We start from the raw sequence: 20,313 nt of genomic DNA, 5'->3' as shown, positions 1-20,313 counted from the left end.
TAGGCTGGCATGGAAACCGTAGTCATTGAAAGCAGTGAATATAATTTAAAATGGTAGAAATGAATACCAATATTAACAGTTTTATTCCTACTCAGGTTGCACACAGCCAGGCGCAGAGCACTGCAAAAAGCGCTCATGTCAATGTAGCCCATTCCCAAACTTGGAAGCGTCCAGTAAGTTTACGTAGCCGTTAGTGAATCTAAGAAATGAATACTAATAATAGCAGTTTTATTCGTACTCAGATCAGGTAGATCACTGCAAAAAGCGCTTATGTCATCATAGCCCATACCCAACTTTAGAAGCGTCTGACAGGTTTACGTAGCCGTTACTGCATCTAAAAACCCAACACATCTGTCTAGACTTCGTTTCACCGCACAAATCCGCTCACAACACCACCAAAACATTCAAAGCACTGAAGCAAACAGGGCAAAAACAACGGGAGGCTGCGTAGTCCAATGCACCGGCTCATTCCACTAACGAGGGGAGCGTCGAGTGGAGGTGCCACCCGTTCAGCTGCCCTGTGCCTATAGCAAAAATTAATATAACAGTGAAACATTCACTGAGGCAAAAAAAGACTAGCACACTGGGTCTGTTGGTTTTTTATGCCGGTCACAAGGAGTGCCTGCTCCAGTTTGTTTGCGCGCACAATGGGGTCATGGCGGCCACCTACGCAGTTGACCTTGTTTAGCAACACAGGGATGATCTCCAGTATCTGCACCACCACAGTTTGCATTTAGCAAAGCTGCTTGTCTAGCTCTTTTTCCTTATCGAGGCGCAAAGAACCAAGTGTACTTTTTAACATCCATAGCTGTGGTGATACGGCATGTCTGCATCAGTCATCATGAATTATGTGAAGCTGCCTCCCACCTCTTCAGCAACGATTCCACACACAGCTTCTTCGAGCCCGGTCATGAGCGGGCAGAGGGGCCCCTAGCAACCTTGCGAGGGGACGAAGGCACTTCACTGCGTTGCTTCACTGGCAATGGGGACGGTCAGTTTCTGCATGCGGAAAATGTTGCGAGGTGCGAAAAATACTTAAATAGTCTGGTCTAAAATCAATGCCCGTGGGTTAGAACTGTGTAATGAGCTGGCAAAAGTGATAATTCAAATAAAGTGACTTCATTGTTACGAAGCCATTTCCAGTAAAAGCTTGTTAATTTGAGCTCGAAGGGGACCATAAAATTGTTCGAATTAAGTGGAGTTCAAATTTTCGGGCGGGCGCTAGAATGAATGGACATCACGCCATATGGCGCAGGCAGAAAACACTTCTGGACTCGTTATCGCGAATTAGGCGCTACTACACGTTTGTTGCGCACGCCATGTGATCGCAGGCCCATACGAGCGACCGCGGCACAAATAAAACCTGCGGCGGCATGCGCCGGAGCACTGGCGCCAGTGCTGCGGTGCCCACTGCAGAAGCAAAATAAACTGTCGCAGCAGCGTAGTGCACGCGCTATGCTGTTACTTTTTTTATTTCGTTGTTTTGCATCTCCAGTAAATTTTGTTTGGTTTGGATTTGCAATACATTGTAATCACTCTGGGCCGACTTCTTCTGTGAGGAATGATGGAAACCAGGAGATTCCAGTTCGAATTAACCGTTTTGGACACTGACCCATTCGAATTATCGCAAGTTTTCCCCCATTGAAATATGCAGGGCTGTGCCGGGACCAGCTAGGGCGTCACTTCGAATTAATTGTAAGTTCGAATTAACTGCAAGTTCAAATTAACGAGCTTTTACTGTATATGCCATTATCGTGGCACATCATTTTTATTGATTTATCGAATACTTTTGATCGAGTTCCCCATAAGTGCCTAATGATCAAAATTAGAAACCTCAGTCTTGATGAAATTGTAACTTGGTTTATTTTTAATAGGTTATTATTAACAAATTACTTCAACTTGGATTGAAAGTTTTCAACAAACTGATGACAGTCAGTAAAATATAGATGACTATGGGCCGTATTCAGAGTCCCTCCTTCACTCCATTTGCTCCCTCTACTCGACTGAGGGGAGGATTTTCAAGGATCAACTCCACTAGAGGCTCGAGAGGAGGAAGGACCCAGAATACCAGGGTATGTCTCTGACCCTGTGGGTGTTTCCTCTGATGGCCCTCAAGAGTCGGTACTAGGCCCTCTTATACCAGTGATATAGTGAGTAATATTTCCTCGACAATTTGCCTATTTGCCGATGACTGCATCATTTGCAGAGAAATATTAACAACAAATGATGTTACTGCTCTTCAGCTCGATTTATCAACATGAAGTAAATTATGCAAAAGATGGCAGATAGAAATAAATGTAGAAAAACTAAACACGTGCGATTTTTTTTCAGTAGCAAGCTCAAACTCTTGTAGTTGTGTAATAAATGCTCCGATTATACAGTTCAAAGAATTGTCTACTAATGCATCAGCACTCTTTCGTTGCCTGTCTTGAATGGGTTTTTTATAGCCATATTTAGATATGAGTAGCCAAATATAAGCTGGGAATTATTTTATTGCCGTATGCTTTTTTTTTTTTTGCCAATAAATTGCATTCTCATGCAGATGCAAAATTAAGTGTCGTACACGGTTAGTGCTTTTTCACAATTTTTTGGTTCGTGGTTGTCATTTTTTTTTTCATGGCTTTCGATTTTTGTCTCCATTGCGTGAGGGTGGTGTTGAAGATAGATATTTTTTAGTTAAGTAGTTTATTTTATTATTTTCTAGTTCCTTTATCTGGGGGTCTTGTTTTCAATCGAACGATTATCTCTGTTTGCACTATAACGATTACAACTGTTAACTTCGCCAATGAATTTTTGTGCGAATGCAGGCCATTATTCAGTTGGTGCTTCTTCACAATTTTTTTTATTCACATTTCAATTAGCTTTTCCAGAGCTTTTTCTAATTTTGTCTTTGTTACACCTACAACACGGTAGGGAAATGTACAACTCCAAATTTGTGTAGAATAAAACTGTTACGTGAGGGCGGTTGATAATTATCTTTGATTTCGTGAGCTAATTTTTTACAGCGAAACAGCTTATATGCCTGTTTCCACATATAGCGTGTGTGACTGAACCGGTATAGAATGGAAATTTTTCGCATCCAAGAGCTAGTGTTCTGTGCTTCCATCATGAAGGGGCTAGTGCGACGTTTTGGCCGGTGTCTTTAACGTCTAAGCATGCGCACATCACCGGGTGCCGGTTATGTGTGCATGGGTGGTGGGGGTGGGGGGGATGCACATGTAGCCAGGCTTCACGTGCTCACCAATGACTTGCCTGCTTTGCTAGTGGGAGACTTCAGCATGGACAACTCGCAGCCTGATGCGTCCTCACTGCTGTCCTCTGTGGTCGAGCGGTTTTAGTTGGTGCGTTACACAGACAGTAAGATATATCTCTTATACATTTGTGTGCAAATGCAAGGTGTTGCACGATTGGTCCGTTCTCACGATTTTTTTTTAATTTGTATTTCGGTTTGTTCTTTCGGTGGGTTTTATATCTTTGTCTTCGTTTCGGGAGGCCAATGTAAAAAGTTGATTTTGTTATAGTTCATTGTGATTATTCTATTCCTGATTTTTATGGAACAATTTTGAATGGTGCAAGCGCGTCCGACATCCACGGGCGCTTAGGCTACAAAGCGCTTTATTATAAAAACCTTTAGCCGGCGCACATATCAGGAGAGGAGGAGAGAAAAGAAAGGCACATGAAGGAGGACGGCGGAAAAGAAAAGCAAGCCGTGAGAGGAGTCAACGTTGATATGGGAAACGCGCAACACTCTCCCAGTGGTGTACCGTGCACCACTTCCAGCATCCCAGTCAAGGAGGCGATGCCCAGCGCATTTCAGCGGCAAACCCTTCTGCAAAATCACGGGGTCCTCTCGACGAACAAGCGACAAGCTCTCTCAAAGGCTACGGACGGGAACTTTGTCTCGTTCTTCGTTATCCGTGCTTGCCATCGTGAATAAAAGATAACGCTGGGATGTCGACAACCGGCAGACGCGCCGAGACAGATGTGCTCTCTCCAAGGGCATAGAACCGATAACCCCGTCAGATAGGTGACGCCACTTCTGTAAGGCTTCTAGCCGAGAGCGCCTGTGCTCGCTGCACACTCCAGGCATGTCAGCGTTGTTTTGCAGGGCGCTCGGAAGGCTGTCGGCAGGATGTGCTGGAACGGTGAGTAAATCATGTAAAATGTATTTACAGGCAGATGCGCAGTTATGCTTGCAGCGCTAAGCGTACTCAACACGAGCGCGGCACCTACTGTAGCGTAGATAACGGCCTCGTAAACATCCAGTCATTGCAGTGAAGCGGCGAATGCGTTGCCCAACTTCGATGTTATCGCTATTGTCGTTTTCACCTGTAACCATCACCTCTTCTAGACTGGAATCTTGTGCGCAGTTTACTGCAATGGTGCGTGCTGTGGGTACCTTTTGTCGCATAGAAAACGCACGATTGGAGAGATGCTGCGGTGGGGTTGTTTGTCTCGTGTGTTGTTAATCTTCAAGGCAACGATAGATGTCGCAACGCTCGCCAGCAGCGTAGCAGACGATTTTGTACCAAGTTTGAAAGCTTCATGGCGTAAAAACGTGTTACAAGAGCAAAATTTAACGATAGTTTTTCGTCTTTCTTGTACCACTTCTATGATTTCGAGGTGTTAAACTAGGCGTGAAATCCTTGTTCGAGGGCAGCTCGTTCGAGGGGAGTGCGCGGCCCTTTGGGGGTCGCGTCCCTGGCATCCAAATTTCACGAAATTGGGTCGTTTAACAGGTCGTCGGGTCGTACTTTAAATGGGATGACACCAGCGGGGCGTCACATCGGGCCAGCCGGGCGTCAGCGAGTGCCGCTCCAGAGTTATGGCAAAATTGGTGGTCGTCGCCGTGCTTGTGTTCGCATTTTACGGTGTCGTGAGGAACGCTTGCATTCACAGAGACTTTGGCAAAGGCAGTACTGTGTGTGTTTGCAGTGCTGAGCAGTGCGACCTCCTGGGAAAAATTGCGAAGCAGGAAACGGGCGTCGCGGGTGTTTACGAGAGCGGCAAGGACGGGTCCCGGTTTCTTGCAACGACCATCGAGTTCTCGCCCGTAGACATCAACTTCACCGCCTTGCCGCGAACGCGCAGCATTATTCGCCTGCAGCCAAACGTCACCTACCAGCAGATAATGGGTTTTGGTGGATCGTTCACCGACGCTGCCGGCAGCAACATTCTCCGCTTGGAGGAGCCGCTCCGCTCGAAGCTCCTCGAGTCTTACTTCTCGGAAGAAGGCCTCAACTACAACATGGGACGAGTACCGATCGCGAGCTGCGACTTCTCCGCACGCGTCTACTCGTACGCCGACCGCTCCGACGACTTTGACCTTGCCAATTTCAGCCTCAGCCTGGAAGATATCGGCTTGAAGATACCCCTACTCCAAATTGCTCAGAAGCTCAACAAAACGGACCCCCTGTGGCTGCTTGCTAGTCCGTGGAGCGCTCCCGCGTGGATGAAGACCAACAAGGATATGAGCGGCCGAGGTACACTCATGGGGAAGCCGAATGGCACGTACTACAAGACGTGGGCCCAGTACTTTGTGAAGTTTCTGGATGCCTATAAGGAGCACAATGTCAGTTTCTGGGGGATCACTGCTCAGAATGAGCCAACATCGGGCTTTGTTCCGTTTTATCCTTTCCAAACAATGGGCTTCACAGCGGCGAGCCAGCGAGACTTCATCAAGTTTGACCTTGGACCTGCCCTGAAGCGTGCCGGATACGGACCTGACAAGTTGATGCTGCTGATCTTGGATGACCAGCGAGTATTTCTTCCATACTGGGCCGATGTCGTGCTTGCCGATCCTGATGCGGCAAAGTATGTTTCTGGCGTTGCCTTCCACTGGTACTGGAACCACATAAGGGGACCCCAAGTTCTTACGCAAACTCACGAAAAGCACCCAGGCAAATTCCTCTTGGCTACCGAGGCATGCGAAGGGGCGTCGTCTCTCTCCAAAAACAGAGTTCTCCTGGGAAGCTGGAAGCGAGCGGCCAGTTACGCCTTCGACATCATTCAAGACTTGCGCCACTGGACGACAGGCTGGATAGATTGGAATCTGGCTCTGGACACTATGGGGGGCCCAAACTGGGCGCACAACTATGTTGATGCTCCGGTCATCGTCAACGCATCTGCCAGAGAGTTCTATCACCAGCCAATGTACTACGCCCTGGCCCACTTCAGCAAGTTCCTGCCGCGTGGCTCAACGAGAATCGCGAGTAACACGCTGAGACAACTTGACACAGTGGCATTCCTGAGACCTGACAATGCTGTTGTGCTGGTGATCCTGAACAGGCGTTCAGTTGTGAGAACGTACACCTTAGTTGACGAGCAACTAGGGAGCCTAAATTACAGCATACCAGGAAATTCTATACAGACTTACATTTGGTGGCTGCCTTCCACAGAGCCTTGAGTTTGTGTCTTTTGGCAGTAATAAATCTTGCTTGCTTCAGCTAAGTGAACTGCAAAGTTGTGCTTTGTGTATTAGTGCCTCCTTTCAAGGTAAAGTTACTATTACATATTTCTGTGCATACAATCCAAGAATGAGTATAACGTACAAAGAGGCTTTCGGGGCCTTTGAAAAAGTGCAGTAATTGTACAGCTTGTCTAGATGCTAAAGGTCCACATTGATTTGTAAAATTACAATAAAAAAGTGTTGTAAGCTATTTTGTTTTTTCCTGTTGCCTGAATTAAAAACGTAATGGTCACAACTTAGACACAGGTCTTGCAGTATGTCCTCAAAGAACTTCATTTTCTGGGTTAAGGTTGTGGTAATGGGACAACGTCAGCGCATATATTTTTATATTGATGGCTTTCATTGTCTTGTGCGCAATGCGGAACCTGACAATGTCACCATGTGGTAACACACAGTCATAATTTGTGGTAATGTTTTCTGTCCCAACTTGATTTTATTCCAGAAAAACACTGCACGTGGATGGGTGCCTTTACTTCAAAGGCTGTCCCACACAGGGCATGGTCAGGAAACACTTGACAAAGAAGATCCTGAAATGTGGGAGCTGCTAAAGGAGGAAAAACGACGCCAAGTCTCTGGTCTGGAGCTGATCGCATCCGAAGTAGGCCTTTTTGTTTGGAAACTTTGTTGCCGACATTCTCTACTGTTTCGAGTTTCTAAAGATGTGTCGCATTGTGCACCTGTGGGCAGTGTACCCCTTTGTGTGGGTGGTGAGTTCTTCCTTGAAAAGCCGAGTACCCATTCAAAAATTCCAGATTAGTGTAGCAGTGCTGTTTCCACTGTCATCTATATGTATCAATTCTGCTATTTTTGCAACTTGAGGTAAGCAAGACTGAACAATTTGGAAATTTCTCCTGATGCAAACGATGTAACTTATCCCATCCACAAGTCTGAAAATAATGTGAGCCCATCCATCACAGAACCCCATAGAGTTACATACCAGTCAACATCAAGGAAATGTATTGTGTAAAAGCGAACTTTACAGTGAACACTAACATTTAAGCTTTGGCAGCAGTGTCCGGTGGTGGTGATGCAACCTGTATGTCCCTACTTATGTCTGTAACTGACCTGCAGTCTGTCATGCAACTTTTTAAGGTTGTTCAAGAAACCATAGCGAGGCCACCGTAAGAATGCAGGAGTGTTACTAGCTTGAAAAGTTTCCACTACAGCAAAGGGGCTGGTGAAAACATTTTAAGGGGCTCTAAATAGGCTGCCAAATGTTACGATTTTGCGTGCGCAGTCACTGGAGTACTATCCAAGGAACGTCATCCCACAAAAATTGTTTAAATTCGTTAAGTATTAGCCGAGTTATCGCTCATTAAAAGGGGCCACCCATAAGGCCTGGGGCTCTCCTCCTCTAGTAGCTCCTCCGAAGCACTGTGGAAGCCGCGACGTCATCGACCCGGCGCAAGACCACCGAGAGAAACAGGGCAATCCATCACCCTCCTTGATGTACGTGCAGTCATTGGCTGCGCCAAGCCCTGCGCGCGCTTTTTGTTTTTAGCACTCGACGCGCATGCTCCGCCCACCAGATTCCGGTTGCACGGTGAGCGCTGTCGCTGTGGTTCGCGTTCGCGGCGCCGCACTGGGCAGTGTCTCGTGCGTCATAGAGGCGCGTCAGAGCCGGAAAGAACTGCGTCAGAGCGCGCAAGTGTGGCGGCAAGGTATGGTCGGTGAGCCAGGAGAGAAAGTGAAATGTTTTTTTCGTGTTTGTGCGGCCCCTGCTTTACGCAGAGGTGTAATATTTGCTACACGTTGTCGTGAAGGGGTACTCTAGCGATTGCGCGATTGAAATGGCGACCTTCGGAAGCCTATTTAGGGCCCCTTTAACAGTGGACGTGAGAACACTACCAGAAATGGCCTTTTTTGGCAGCAAGTTCATTGGAAGCAAAGTCACTGCATGCTACATCAAGTTGGTGCAGAGCGAGTGGATCATGTAGCCAAAGAGAGGCTGAACAGAGAAGAGAAGGCCATTACAGTCACATGAACATTCAAGGAAGAGTTGTTAGTAGACAAACTTGCGCTTAACTTTTCGTTTGCATGGAAACACTTATCCGGTCGTTTTTGTTCCAGAACTTTGCAAGCCGTTCTGTTCTTGAGGCCTTGGGCTCATGTTTGAACAACAAGTACTCGGAAGGATATCCTGGTGTGAGGTACTGTAGTCATTCTTCCTTTTTTTTAATGATATTGGCTGAAAGAAAAGCTCTAAGGTACTTTTACAAGGCCCGCAATACCAACTTGAGAGCAGGAATTTACAAAAGCCAACTTCTTTTAATGATTTCAACAGTGTTAGTTGTTGATTGCCTTTCGAGCTTTCACACTGCCTAACTGGAAATGTCAAGGTGCTCCGTTTGATTGTAAAGTTCAATCCAGTCATTCATACTATGCATCTCACCACTCATTTATATAGTTTTTCTTTTCTAAAGCCAACTATATGTCGCTACAAATAAAAAATGCGCATTGTAAAAGAACATCAGCATGTGTTAGTGTCAGTTTCTCTCAAATACTCAGACAGCATGCTGCTCCAGGGGTACCAACAAGAGTTCCTTAGTTGGAAAAAAAAAAGGCAAATTTGCATTTGACTGAAAGCTGTTCAACGGCACGATTGTTCACTTGCAGGTACTATGGTGGCACGGAAGTGGTCGACAAGATCGAGCTCCTGTGCCAAAAACGGGCCCTGGAAGCATTCAGCCTCGACCCTGAAAAGTGGGGCGTCAATGTCCAGCCGTACTCTGGCTCACCGGCAAACTTCGCAGCCTACACCTCTGTTTTGAATCCTCATGACAGGATCATGGGGCTTGACCTGCCTGACGGAGGCCAGTAAGCGACTTTGCTGCACAGTCATCGCGCACACACACACACACACACACCCTGCTTAGGGAGAAAGGAAAAAAATATATATATTGCTGGGAACCATGTCTTCTGACTTGTGTATGTTTGTGTTGTTACCAGCACATGGCCTCGCCTGGCTATTTATCGTGCATCTCAATAGGAGTGCTCATTATCCTATGCTGCACCAGCTATCGTGTTTGATAGGGAAAGGCTGCAGCTTTGTGGTCACTATCCTAGACAGTTCTTGTTTGGTCAACGAGGGTCTCGGTGTAATTCGATGCTTCTAGAAAGAAGTGCAGCCGAAATTAGTGCGCGGACTGAAAATGCGATGGCATTTGATTCGCCGATGCTTCAGTGTGAACATCACTTTGTTGGCAGCTTTGTGGTCACTATCCTAGACAGTTCTTGTTTGGTCAACGAGGGTCTCTGTGTAATTCGATGCTTCCCAAGAGCAGCCGAAATTAGTGCACGGACTGAAAACGCGATGGCATTTGATTCGCCGATGCTTCACTGTGAACATCGCTTTGTTGGCTGTTTCTTCGATGCTTGTATTTTCTCCTAGTGTATTGCAGAGCACAAGCTCACCCTATCAGACGTCCTTTCTACAAGAACCTCAATTCGTTCTTCACTGTCTGACAGCACTCGCACACACACTGGCACATTCTTTTAAGTTTGCATGTATGTATATTGTGCCTCGTAGCGTGTTTCTGCAAAGTGCCCTCTTTTTGTCTTCTCCAGCCTCACTCACGGCTACATGACGGACCAGAAGAGGATATCGGCTACTTCTATCTATTTTGAGTCAATGGGATACAAGCTGAATGTGAGTTGGTTCGTGAATTGTCTACTTGGGAATGAATTGTTGGCGTGATACGACTTTGCCTCTCTGGCCCCTTCAGGCTTGCCTGGTTATACACTTTTGTTCTCACTCCGCATTTCATCCTCTTGCAGAAAGAAACTGGGCTCATTGATTACGAGAAGCTTCACGACATGGCCCGCCTCTTCCGGCCCAGGCTGATTATTGCGGGAACCAGCGCTTACTCAAGGTTGCTTGACTACAAGAAGTTCCGGGAGGTGAGTGGGCCTGCTGAACCTAGCCGCATACTGCCTCTGCCGTCTCGGGGCTTTAAAACCAGCTCTGCTGGTGGCCACTGATGTGTCCTGCTTTTGAGCTCAGTGTGTTGTTCTTAATGCTGGAATCGTTGCTGGAGTACTTTTGAATGGTATCGATTTGCAGGTCCCCTGTACTGCTTATTGCTTATGCCACATCATCAGGAAGTAGGTTCACACATCGAGGAGAACCAGTCCTCTGGCACCTACTAAAATCATATGCTTCCAGCATCGAATACCAAAAGCCTGCTTTTTATTTATTTTTATTTTTTGTAACAACTGCAGGGGCGCGAATATTCGAAACTCTAATATTTCGTAAATAGTGTCTGCCGTTCGATTCAAGTCGCACTGCAGTATTCTAAGTTTTTGATTGTTCTGCAAGAGCATTAAAAGCTGGCTCTGCTGCACGATGATGATGATGATGATTTCTATTGGTTTCCCCTTTGTATCGGGGTGATGACATGTCATCTGACCAAAAAGGACTAATATACCTATGTTTTACACTTTTGGTTCAATACTAGCGCTTCTTAGGGCAGGCACAAAAAGCTTATTAGGCACAAAATACTTTCAAGCTTTCAAGCTTCACTGCAAGGCATGACTTTTTTTTGGGGTTGGCTTTTTTGCGTGACATTAGAGCTGCGCAAAAAAAGCTTAACACGTGCAAGTCTTGCGCGTAACAAGTGTATGCTAACTCCGACGTATGTTGCTAAAGCAGAATGCTGCTTGGGCAAAATTTATTAGTCGAAAACACTTTCCTGTCAGTGCAGTGGAATGAGTGCGGAATCAAGATTTATTACCTGTTTGCAATGGCTGCACTAATGTACTGGTCGAACCAGCACCAATCATGCTTGTAATAGTCTGTTTAATTACTGGTAGGACTAGTCGAACATACTTCCCGTATCTGCAGCATGTTGGCAAACCCAGATTTCTTCATGGCATTGTGTGCCAAAATTATTTTTTTTCCACTGCTTTGCTTGTACAAACTTTTTGTACTAGTTTGTACCAGTTTGGTGTAACATACCTGAGTACATGAGCACTCAGATATGTTAAGTCCTGACTGCTAAGTTTATTTTTTGTGTAGCTATGTTTTAGCTAACACTACACATTCTAATGCAGAGGTATTTGTATGCAAAAATATTTGACTCAATTTGCAACCAGTTTTTACTGTTCGTATTTGATTCGCAGTCCCCCATTTAATATTTTCACATCTCTAGTTAAATTCATTCAGAATAAGAAACTGTATATTTGGGGGGGGGGGTGCATGAAATGAAAAACAAATATTTTCTTTAATTACTTATTGTGCACACACAGCACAGAGCTGTATTACTTTGCGACATAATCTGCCCGCTGCTCGATGGAAGTTTGCCAGCTTTTACAAAGTGCCTGGATTCCCATAGAAATGAATTCATTTTGGAGTGTGCACAACCACTTCTGCACTATGTGGCGTATCTCCTCTTCCGAACGAATGTCGCACTATTTAAGAACTTCCAATTTTATTCATAGGCTTGTAATGTGACACACGTGTATTACACCATCGTTGTGCAGAAATCGGTTAAAAGAATGCTGCTCCTCCCTGGCGCAAGTTGCTAATGGGGCAGCTTGCACTGCTCCTGAACCAGTGTTCTAGTATCTGTATGATGCTGCCAGGGACTCCAAAACTGGAGGCAAGCATGGCAGAGCCCCCTCCTCTGGAGTTTTCTTCTTTCTGGATACCCCCCAACTCCTCCTGCTTCTCACACCCATCGCCCTTTTCCTCGAACACTCCTCTCTTGTCTGTTGGTGTAACAAGTTTACAAGTTTACACGACCTCGGTTCAGAGAGAGAGAGAGAGTCGTACTTCATTGCAGGCAGCTGGTTTCAAACTGGCAGCCAGTTAAGCTCACCGTGGTGTTGTTGCCTGCTGTGGCGACTTCATTACCTCAAGGCATGTTTACGCTCTGCTGCTGGTGACAGGGGTCTTTATGAGGGTGCTCGTTCACTTCTTGTGTCCAGCTCACTCCTAAAGGAGCAAGTGTCCTTGAGCAGAGATAATAGTTTCTTTCTCGGGTTTGCCACAGAACATCTTCTACAGCTGCAAGGCACCCTTCTGCTCCTTTTTGCCGCTCCCAACGGTGTTTTTTGCCTGAATCCCGTTTCCCCTGCTTCCGCCAAAAAGCGATGAACAGCCGAAGCTGGTTTCAGGCACAGCTTCTTGCCTTTCTCACGGACAGTGGCAGCATGCAACGTCTGTTTTCAGGTTGGAGAATTGTTTGCTAGCCAGTCCTCTCTCCTTGCACACTCCACTCTTTGTCGGTTCTGCGGCGGTCATTGTGAGCTCAGGGGGGTACACATAGTTCACATATTTTAAAACGTACTTGTGGAGTCCCTGTGTTTTTGGCAGACTAAGCGTGTCTGCCAAGTTGGCAGACTAAACATGTCTGCCAACTTGCCGGTTTTTGGCTCCATGTTTTGTCTTTTTGTTGTACATTTTCTGTTTTCATTTGACTGCCCTTGTAGTACGTTTGGTGTCGAAGTAATCAAGAGAGAAAATTTCACAAAGTTAAGGGATTCGTTTAAGTGTTTCAGCCTTTAAACCTGGCCAAATTCCCAGTGACATTTGTGACATCTTTGAACCCAGGTTTGTGACGATGTGAAGGCAATTCTGATGGCTGACATGGCTCACATCAGCGGACTGGTGGCTGCGAAAGTTATTCCGTCACCCTTTGAGTACGCCGACCTGGTCACCACCACCACCCACAAGACTCTCCGAGGTTCGAGGTGAGTGCCAACCAACCACAGCGCAATTCTTGGCGGGGGCTACGGACTCGGATGAGGAGGCTGGCTAATACTACATTTGAATAACTTGTTTTTGGCTCCCTGTTTGGGAAACAAAACTGGGCTTTGGTTTGGTGTTCCTTTTGTGTGTAAACATTCCCCTCACACTACCTCCCTCCCTCCCACTCCTTCCTTCTATGCCACACCTTTGGGCTTGTAACTTTTGAAGGAGACTTAACTGAAGTGAAGCTGAAAATTATTCGTCATGACCATAGGCTAAATTGTAGAACAAAGGCAAGCATTGTGCATTTATGCTCTGTTAAAGTATAGCAGGTGGTCTTTGTCATTATTGTTGATCTCTCGGGTAAGAGACCTTTTACCATTGAAGTAAAATGAACCCAAAATGGTTGCACTAACTTGACAGCACAGCAGTAGCTCACTGCTGTAAAATTTTGAGCAAAGTTCGCAAATGCGATGAGTGTCATTTGAAATGCGTCTGCACCCCCTCTCCCATCCTTGCCCCCAGGGCTGGCCTCATCTTCTACCGCAAGGGAGTCAAGGAGGTTGACAAGAAGGGGAAGGAGATCATGTACGACCTGGAGCAGAAGGTCAACTTTGCAGTCTTCCCCTCTCTACAGGGCGGACCTCACAATCACGCCATTGCGTCTGTGGCCGTTGCCCTGAAACAGGTATGGTGCTTGTAGCCATCGTTAGTGTGTCTGGCTCATCTCCTAGCTGTGAGGCATGATCACACGCAGCTTCGCTTTCTTCATCTTACTGGGTGCAAGGGAAGTGCCGAATTCTAATGAGTCACTGTCACTGCGTGGGAAGTCTAGACTGCTTACAAGCACCTGCAGGAACATTTGCTCAGCACATACTAAGGCTCCTAATAACCTCACGTAAAGTAATTCTTTATTAAAACAAGTTTGCAACAATACCTGAAAACAGATGGGTGCAGAGAAAAGAGATGAGGTATTGTGTTGTACTCGCACGCTGACAAAGCTATTGTGTTGTACAGTGAACTCCCGTTAAGACAAATCGGTTAAGACGAATTCTCACGTATGCCGAACAAGGTGGAAACGTCTGTTTGGTTTTCCATAGATGCAATGCAAAAAAAATCCGCTTAAAACGAACACCCTTGCACGTACTGTTCAGTTAAGACGAATGACTTTCGGTGGCCACCACAGCTGGCGATTCAAGGGCGGGTTTTGTTGCCGCTCTGCTCTGGAGGAGAAAAGCACAAAATTAGGATGAGAAAGAAAACTAACAAAAATGCGACGACGGAGACTTCCTGTTCACGAACATAGCAGGTCTCCTGACCAATGCCATTTATCAGTGGGATCATGCGAGTTCGCATCGGTTTGCATGGCGAATCCAACCGCGTCACCACCGAGAAAGCCAGGAGTTCCCTTTCTGTCTCTGCTGCGTTGTCGCTTCAAATAGTGGATGCACAATCTCCGTCGCCGCTTGGACTGGATTAAACCAGGCCAGAGCACTTGAAGACTGTCTTCTATCAACTTGCGCACTCAAATAAATGATTTTTTGTCCTTTTCCTCCATTGTAAGTTTACTTCGTCCACTGGGTGCATGCAAGGTATTTGCATGCACCTGGGCGTGTTGCCCATTCATTTTTCTGGGAGGGCTTCTGATAAGACGAACTTCTGATAAGATGAACAAATTATCATGGTCCATTCGAGCTCGTCTTAACAGGAGTTCAGTGTACTTGCACGCTGACAAAGGTCACGATTTTTTTGCATGTAAATCTGCTGCCTTGAACGACTCTTGAAAAGCCTTGCTTGCAATCTGGACTTCAAAATTCTGGCCAGAGGTGCAGGTTTGGGAGGAGGGATTAAGATTTGTGAATGCCGATCTGAATTTGCCATCTCAGACAGATTTGTGTCCCACAACACTTGTGCCATCACCTGCAGGCCACAACACCAGAGTTCCGCGCGTACCAAGAGCAAGTGCTCAAGAATGCCAAGGCGATGGTCACCGCCCTGGTGGAAAGGGGCTACACCGTTGTTTCAGGTAATGGCCGGCTGGTCAAACTCTCGTGGAAATGGGTGTCTACGCCTGATATAGGTGAAAGCACTTTGCCTGGTAGATTCAGTTTTAAAAATGGAAGCCACCGGGGTTGAATAGTATTTGCTCTGGAGGAATGTCTTTGGTAAGTGTGGCAATAAGTATGGAAGTACTAGAGTGGGGCTCAGAGGGATACGTAAACGCTGCATATTGAATGGCTGCCCTGCAGCAAGTAGAGCACTGCTATTATTCAGTAAAATTTTCACATTGTGTACAACTGTCGCTGCATGCCAAAAGCAGCTGAGGCCTCAGGCAGTTTGAATGTTTCGTTGTTAGCAAAAAAGATGATCGGTAGCTTGTCTTTATTGTAGGTTTTTTTTTTTCTTTCGTTTTTTTTTTCCGTTACACAAAATCGGATTCTTTTTCACACATTTTGCGTTGGTTTAATGACTTGCTTTCTTTCCCAACACTTGGTAGGTGGCACAGACAACCACCTTCTGCTCCTGGATCTGCGGCCCAAGGGGCTGGACGGGGCACGGCTAGAGTCGGTCATGAACGAGTGCAACATCACGGCCAACAAGAACACCTGCCCTGGAGACAAATCGGCGCTTGTCCCTGGTGGCATTCGCCTGGGTACGTCCATCACTGTAGCATGCCATGGCTCATTCACAAATGCCAACTTCACCTCACGATACCGTACCTCGTGGCAACATGTACCCCAAAAGTTGGGTAATGGGGGAAACATTTCAGCCAGTGTTAGTTACCACTGCGAGTCATTTTCTGTTTCTGCCACTTGCGATGTCCCAAATCATGGAAGTGGATTAGTGGGCTTTTGTTAAAGTTCAATTATGCACTCGGAAAATTTTTGCGTGAAAGATTTTAGGATCACTGCCATTACCTTTTTATGATGTAAAAAAAAAAAAAAGACAACATGGAAAGTACGAAGACAGTTTTAAGAGCAAGTCTTGTGATAAGTTTTAAAGTTTCAATTGCTAATCAAAGGAAGTACCTTTCGGCAACAAAATTAAAAGGTTAAGAAGGTTACAAACTTTAATCATTGTTTGATTAAAATAATTAATAAGCCTTTTATATTTTTTTAGTGAACACTCAAAGTAGATGCGGGTTCACTCCCGGTTATGATGGTCGTTTTTACTTTTAGAGGCTTAAAACAAAAATACTCGTGTTGAGAATTAGGTGCACGTTAAAGATCCCCAGTGGTCTAAATTATTTCGTAGCCTTGGCATTTAAAGGAGTACTGACACCAAATTTTGATACCTAAAAAAATGATATAATTGGCTTCAGTAGTTTGTACAGATGCCTCACAGAAATTTTTGCAGCGATCCGAGGCCGGAATCACATCTAAAATCGATTTTGATTGTCCAGGCCGCGAGCTTCCACAAATCGGCAGCACTAGCGCAATCGCTTTCGGCGTGACGAAACATTGGCCTACGTGTCTGGCCGGTTCAGGGTGACGTCATATAGTCGTTTTCAGAACCGGAAACGATATCCTGCGCTGCTGTTGTCGGTGGTATTCGTTTGGGCAGGAGACGTAGGCGTAGCTGTGTGAGCAATGCTTGTAAACGTTGCGTGTTCGACGTCTTTGCTCTTCAGTTCGTTGCCGGCGCACCAGTACCGAAAACGGCGTGGTGCGCGATGTCGATGGGCACCACGGCGACGCGGCGGTGCGCATCGCCGAGCTCGCTTAAGTTGTGCTATGGCAAGCTCGCGGTATGCGAAGTACTGCTCGTGGAAGCTTGCCCGAGCAAATCGACGACGATGCCAAGATGCATTATTTTCCACGCGACGACATGCAGCGCTAAATGTGGACTTCGTGGAGTTCGTGCACGCCGGTGGCCGCAAGAACTGTCGCCCAAGCCAGCGGGCTCGGGGTTGCACGGGTCACCTTGGGTGTTGGGAACTTAGTATCGTGGCGACTATTTGATCGCTGGTGTCTGTACAACTGCGAATGACCATCCCTTACACAACTTTTCACCACACTATCATCCCCTTTTTCGCATATGAAGCTTCATTTTGGCAATAATTTCCGTTTCTGCGATCGGTGACCAAGACATCTGCCGTGGCCTGTTTTGATTCTAGCGCGCTGGTGGCGCCATCTTTCGGCCGCTCGCCGCACCGTGGTGCCGACAGTGCTAGGTCGGAGCGCCGAACCTCCGCTGCCGGTCAGCGTAGGCTTCCCATCGCGGCAAATATCTGAACGCCACTTTTAAATTCAGCTCTGATGACAACTCCTAGCACAATTTTCAACACACTAACATCTAGTTTCTCGCATGTAGAGCTTCTTTTTCGTAATCAGATTGATTAGAAGAGTGGCGACAAGCTGTTGCTATCACGGTCTGCGCCGGTTCGAGCCGCAGTGATATTAAAAAACGGACGACAGCAAAGACATCGCCGGCCTAATCGCCTGGCCAAATAAAGTTGTTCTGTCTGTCGGGTGGCAGTGACTCATCCGAGTCTGAAGATTCAGACGACATGTCGACTGCGCGGGCGAGTCGCGGACCATGTACAATCGTAGCAGACGATGCGGCGAACGCATGGAGGAAAGAAAAACGTCCCTGACATCACGGGTGAGACCGTGACGTAAGGCTGCCCGCTTGCAGGCTGGCCTTCGAACGGCCATTTTCCCGCGCGGCGACCAAATTTGAAATTGGTTGCAATAAACTTGCTATAATTAATTCTGTGTTGGCGGCTGACGGCTTTTGGTTCGATTTTCGTAATTACTGGGCCAATAGGTATTCTTTACAGCATAAAAACTGAAAGCGAGAAATTTCGTGTCAGTACTCCTTTAAAATCGCCCCAAACTTTCTTAATTTTGGGGGGGGGGTTTACAAGCTGATGCTAAACCTGGGCTATGAGGCATGCCGTAGTGGAGGGCTAGGGATTTATTTGTACCACTTTGGGATCTTTAACGTGCACCTAATTATTAACACCTGCCCAGATGAAATCGAGAAGTTGGCGGGGATAAATTGGTTGCAGTTAGCACAGGACCGGGATAATTGGAGATTAATGGGAGAGGCCTTTGCCCTGCAGTGGGCGTAGATATGCTGGTTGTGATGATGATGGTGATGATGAATTATTAACACAAGCATTTTCATTTTTCGCTTCCATTAGAAAAACAGCCACTGCGACTGAAATCAAACCCACGTCCTTAGGCTCAGCAGCCCATTCATTCTCTCAAATTCCTTGAAATTTTTTAAGCAAGCAAGGTACAACTGCGAATGCAATGTGACAAATGGCAGACATACTTCAAAGCATGTGTAAATGTCAGTGGACCTTATAATTTAATTGTGTAATATGCACGTTGCGCCTGTTGTTAAAGCGGCCAACCTCATGACGTCGTGTTGCATGCAAAGACGGATAGGGGTGCTGGGCACCAACCGTCGCTTCAGTCTCCTTACTTTCCTATTTTGCATCAACTGTTTTAGGTGCGCCTGCTCTAACATCGAGGGACTTCAAGGAAAAGGATTTCCACAAAGTGATTGAGTTCATTGACAGGGCAGTGGCCATTGCCCTAGAAGCCAAGCCAAAAGCAGGTAATTGCTCTTGCTTTGAGGTTGTTGCTGCAACGACCCTTAATTTTGGGGTGGAGATTTGTGAGAGGCTAAAAGGTTGTGTATTTTGTTGTAACTTCGTTTTTCAGTTTTTAAAGGCAGTTGTGGCAACACGTTGTGGAGGCCCATAGGCTACCCCACTGGCATAAGTTCAACTATCTTTGTAAGCACTGTCAAGATGAACAAGCACCAACCATCGACAGTTATTGCTACTTCATTATGAGAGCAGGGTAAAGACATTGAACCGTGCGGAGTGCTTGTATATTTTTACTTTCTGCACTCTTATGTCACACTTATAAACATGCCAAAATAGCGTTGTTTACGTGGACCAAGCAGCGTCAGAATGAGCTTGCGTACAAGCTATTTCCCAGCTCAGCCCTCCCACTCAACACTTGTCACGTCAACTAAAGAAGTTGTGGGGATAAATTTGGTAGACCAACTAGGAAAAACAAACACCAATGCAATCAAATCGTAATTGTAATTTCAGCTGTTCTGTCAAGGTTTACTGGCGTTGATTGAACCATAGGCCGTAGAATTATTCCACCTCAAGTAACCCACAGAGTAGATACGTTTGTATTTTCTTTAAATGATGTATGCCTTGAAATGAGCAAGAATTTGTCCCTATATTTGTGCAACAAGAAGCATCATGAGAGGCGCTGATGAACGCGTAGACATTAGAGTAGAATGAGCAGTTATTTCTCATCAAGCAGAATAAAGATCCTTGGAAGAGACAATGGCTTCTCATCCTCTCCTCACTTGAGTGCGAGGGTTGTCGTAGTGTGGATTGATTCTGTAATTCAGATGCCCTTTGGGCTAAAAATTTGTGCCAGCTAATGCCATGGCGTTCAGGATTTTGCATTCGTGCCAATTCAGCACAAACTTTGTTCAGGTATCAGGGGTTGTTCATCAGGTCCATTCGTAACAAGGCAAGTGATTAAGACAGCACATTTAGTGACGGACAGAGCAGACACTGGGGCACTTCGATTTACAGTCTCGGACTCACCGCGGACTCCCCGAGAAGCAGTCCGGTGTTCGATTTTCCCATGTATCCCTATGGCTTCAGGGAATCCCCGGACTACCCGTGGACTATCCGCGGCAAGTCTGAGACTGTAAATCGAAGAGCCCCACTGCTGAATGTAACAGCGGGGAGCAAAGGGGTTTAACAAAACAATTGCAAATCTCCAGCGCTTCCCTTAGTCTGTCTATACACAGCTCGGTTATTGTGCTGGTAACAAAGTTTCTCAACATTTTTGTCGACAGGAAAAACCGTGAAGGACTTCAAGGAGTTCATTGCAAAGGATGAAGCAACCAAGCAGAAAATGCGGGAGCTGCGAAAAGACGTTGAGGCATTTGCAGTCACGTTCCCTATGCCAGGATTCGATGACCACTAGGTTAAAGGAATGTAATTTTCTGTACATAAGAAAGCCTGTTCGATAAATAAATGGTGATGAACTTCACTCTAGCTCATGGTGAAAATGTTAAGATCGTAAAGTTGCACAGTACATGGCCAGGTGCCATGTGCTGCCATATTCCACCTAGGGGCCATAATTCTACAAGTGGCTAC

General features: G+C 46.2%; 1 protein-coding gene and 1 pseudogene across 4 annotated transcripts; both read left to right on the top strand.

Moving 5' to 3' along the window:
- The first annotated feature begins 967 nt into the window (after positions 1 to 967).
- On the top strand, positions 968 to 20,206 carry LOC144178802 (serine hydroxymethyltransferase, mitochondrial-like). 4 transcript variants are annotated; one of them, XM_077706925.1, is made up of 12 exons: positions 968 to 991; positions 6,912 to 7,067; positions 8,540 to 8,619; positions 9,086 to 9,286; positions 10,037 to 10,118; positions 10,247 to 10,369; positions 13,023 to 13,162; positions 13,686 to 13,848; positions 15,087 to 15,186; positions 15,658 to 15,813; positions 18,624 to 18,731; positions 20,010 to 20,206. In XM_077706925.1, exons 1-12 carry the CDS (start codon positions 983 to 985, stop codon positions 20,138 to 20,140), a joined length of 1,449 nt encoding a protein of 482 aa, XP_077563051.1. In that variant the 5' UTR covers positions 968 to 982; the 3' UTR covers positions 20,141 to 20,206. The 4 variants fall into 4 exon arrangements, with proteins under 4 accessions (XP_077563051.1, XP_077563050.1, XP_077563049.1 ...); XM_077706924.1 differs by lacking the exon at positions 968 to 991 and adding an exon at positions 3,987 to 4,145; XM_077706923.1 differs by lacking the exon at positions 968 to 991 and adding an exon at positions 4,362 to 4,382.
- On the top strand, positions 4,398 to 6,897 carry LOC144178801 (lysosomal acid glucosylceramidase pseudogene; annotated as a pseudogene).
- Positions 20,207 to 20,313: the final 107 nt, after the last annotated feature.

This window comes from Haemaphysalis longicornis, unplaced genomic scaffold, assembly GCF_048455015.1.
Source record: "Haemaphysalis longicornis isolate Haplotype H1 unplaced genomic scaffold, Haemaphysalis longicornis Haplotype H1 scaffold_4, whole genome shotgun sequence".
Taxonomy (NCBI): Eukaryota; Metazoa; Arthropoda; class Arachnida; order Ixodida; family Ixodidae; genus Haemaphysalis; species Haemaphysalis longicornis.
This window is presented reverse-complemented; position numbering and strand designations above follow the sequence as displayed.

Coding starts and splice junctions, on each gene's coding strand:
- LOC144178802 (XM_077706924.1), top strand. CDS start 4,089: ATGTCAGCGTTGTTTTGCAGGGCGCTCGGAAGGCTGTCGGCAGGATGT. Junction 9,287..10,036: donor GACCTGCCTGACGGAGGCCA/GTAAGCGACTTT, acceptor TGTCTTCTCCAG/CCTCACTCACGGCTACATGA. Junction 15,187..15,657: donor GGGCTACACCGTTGTTTCAG/GTAATGGCCGGC, acceptor AACACTTGGTAG/GTGGCACAGACAACCACCTT.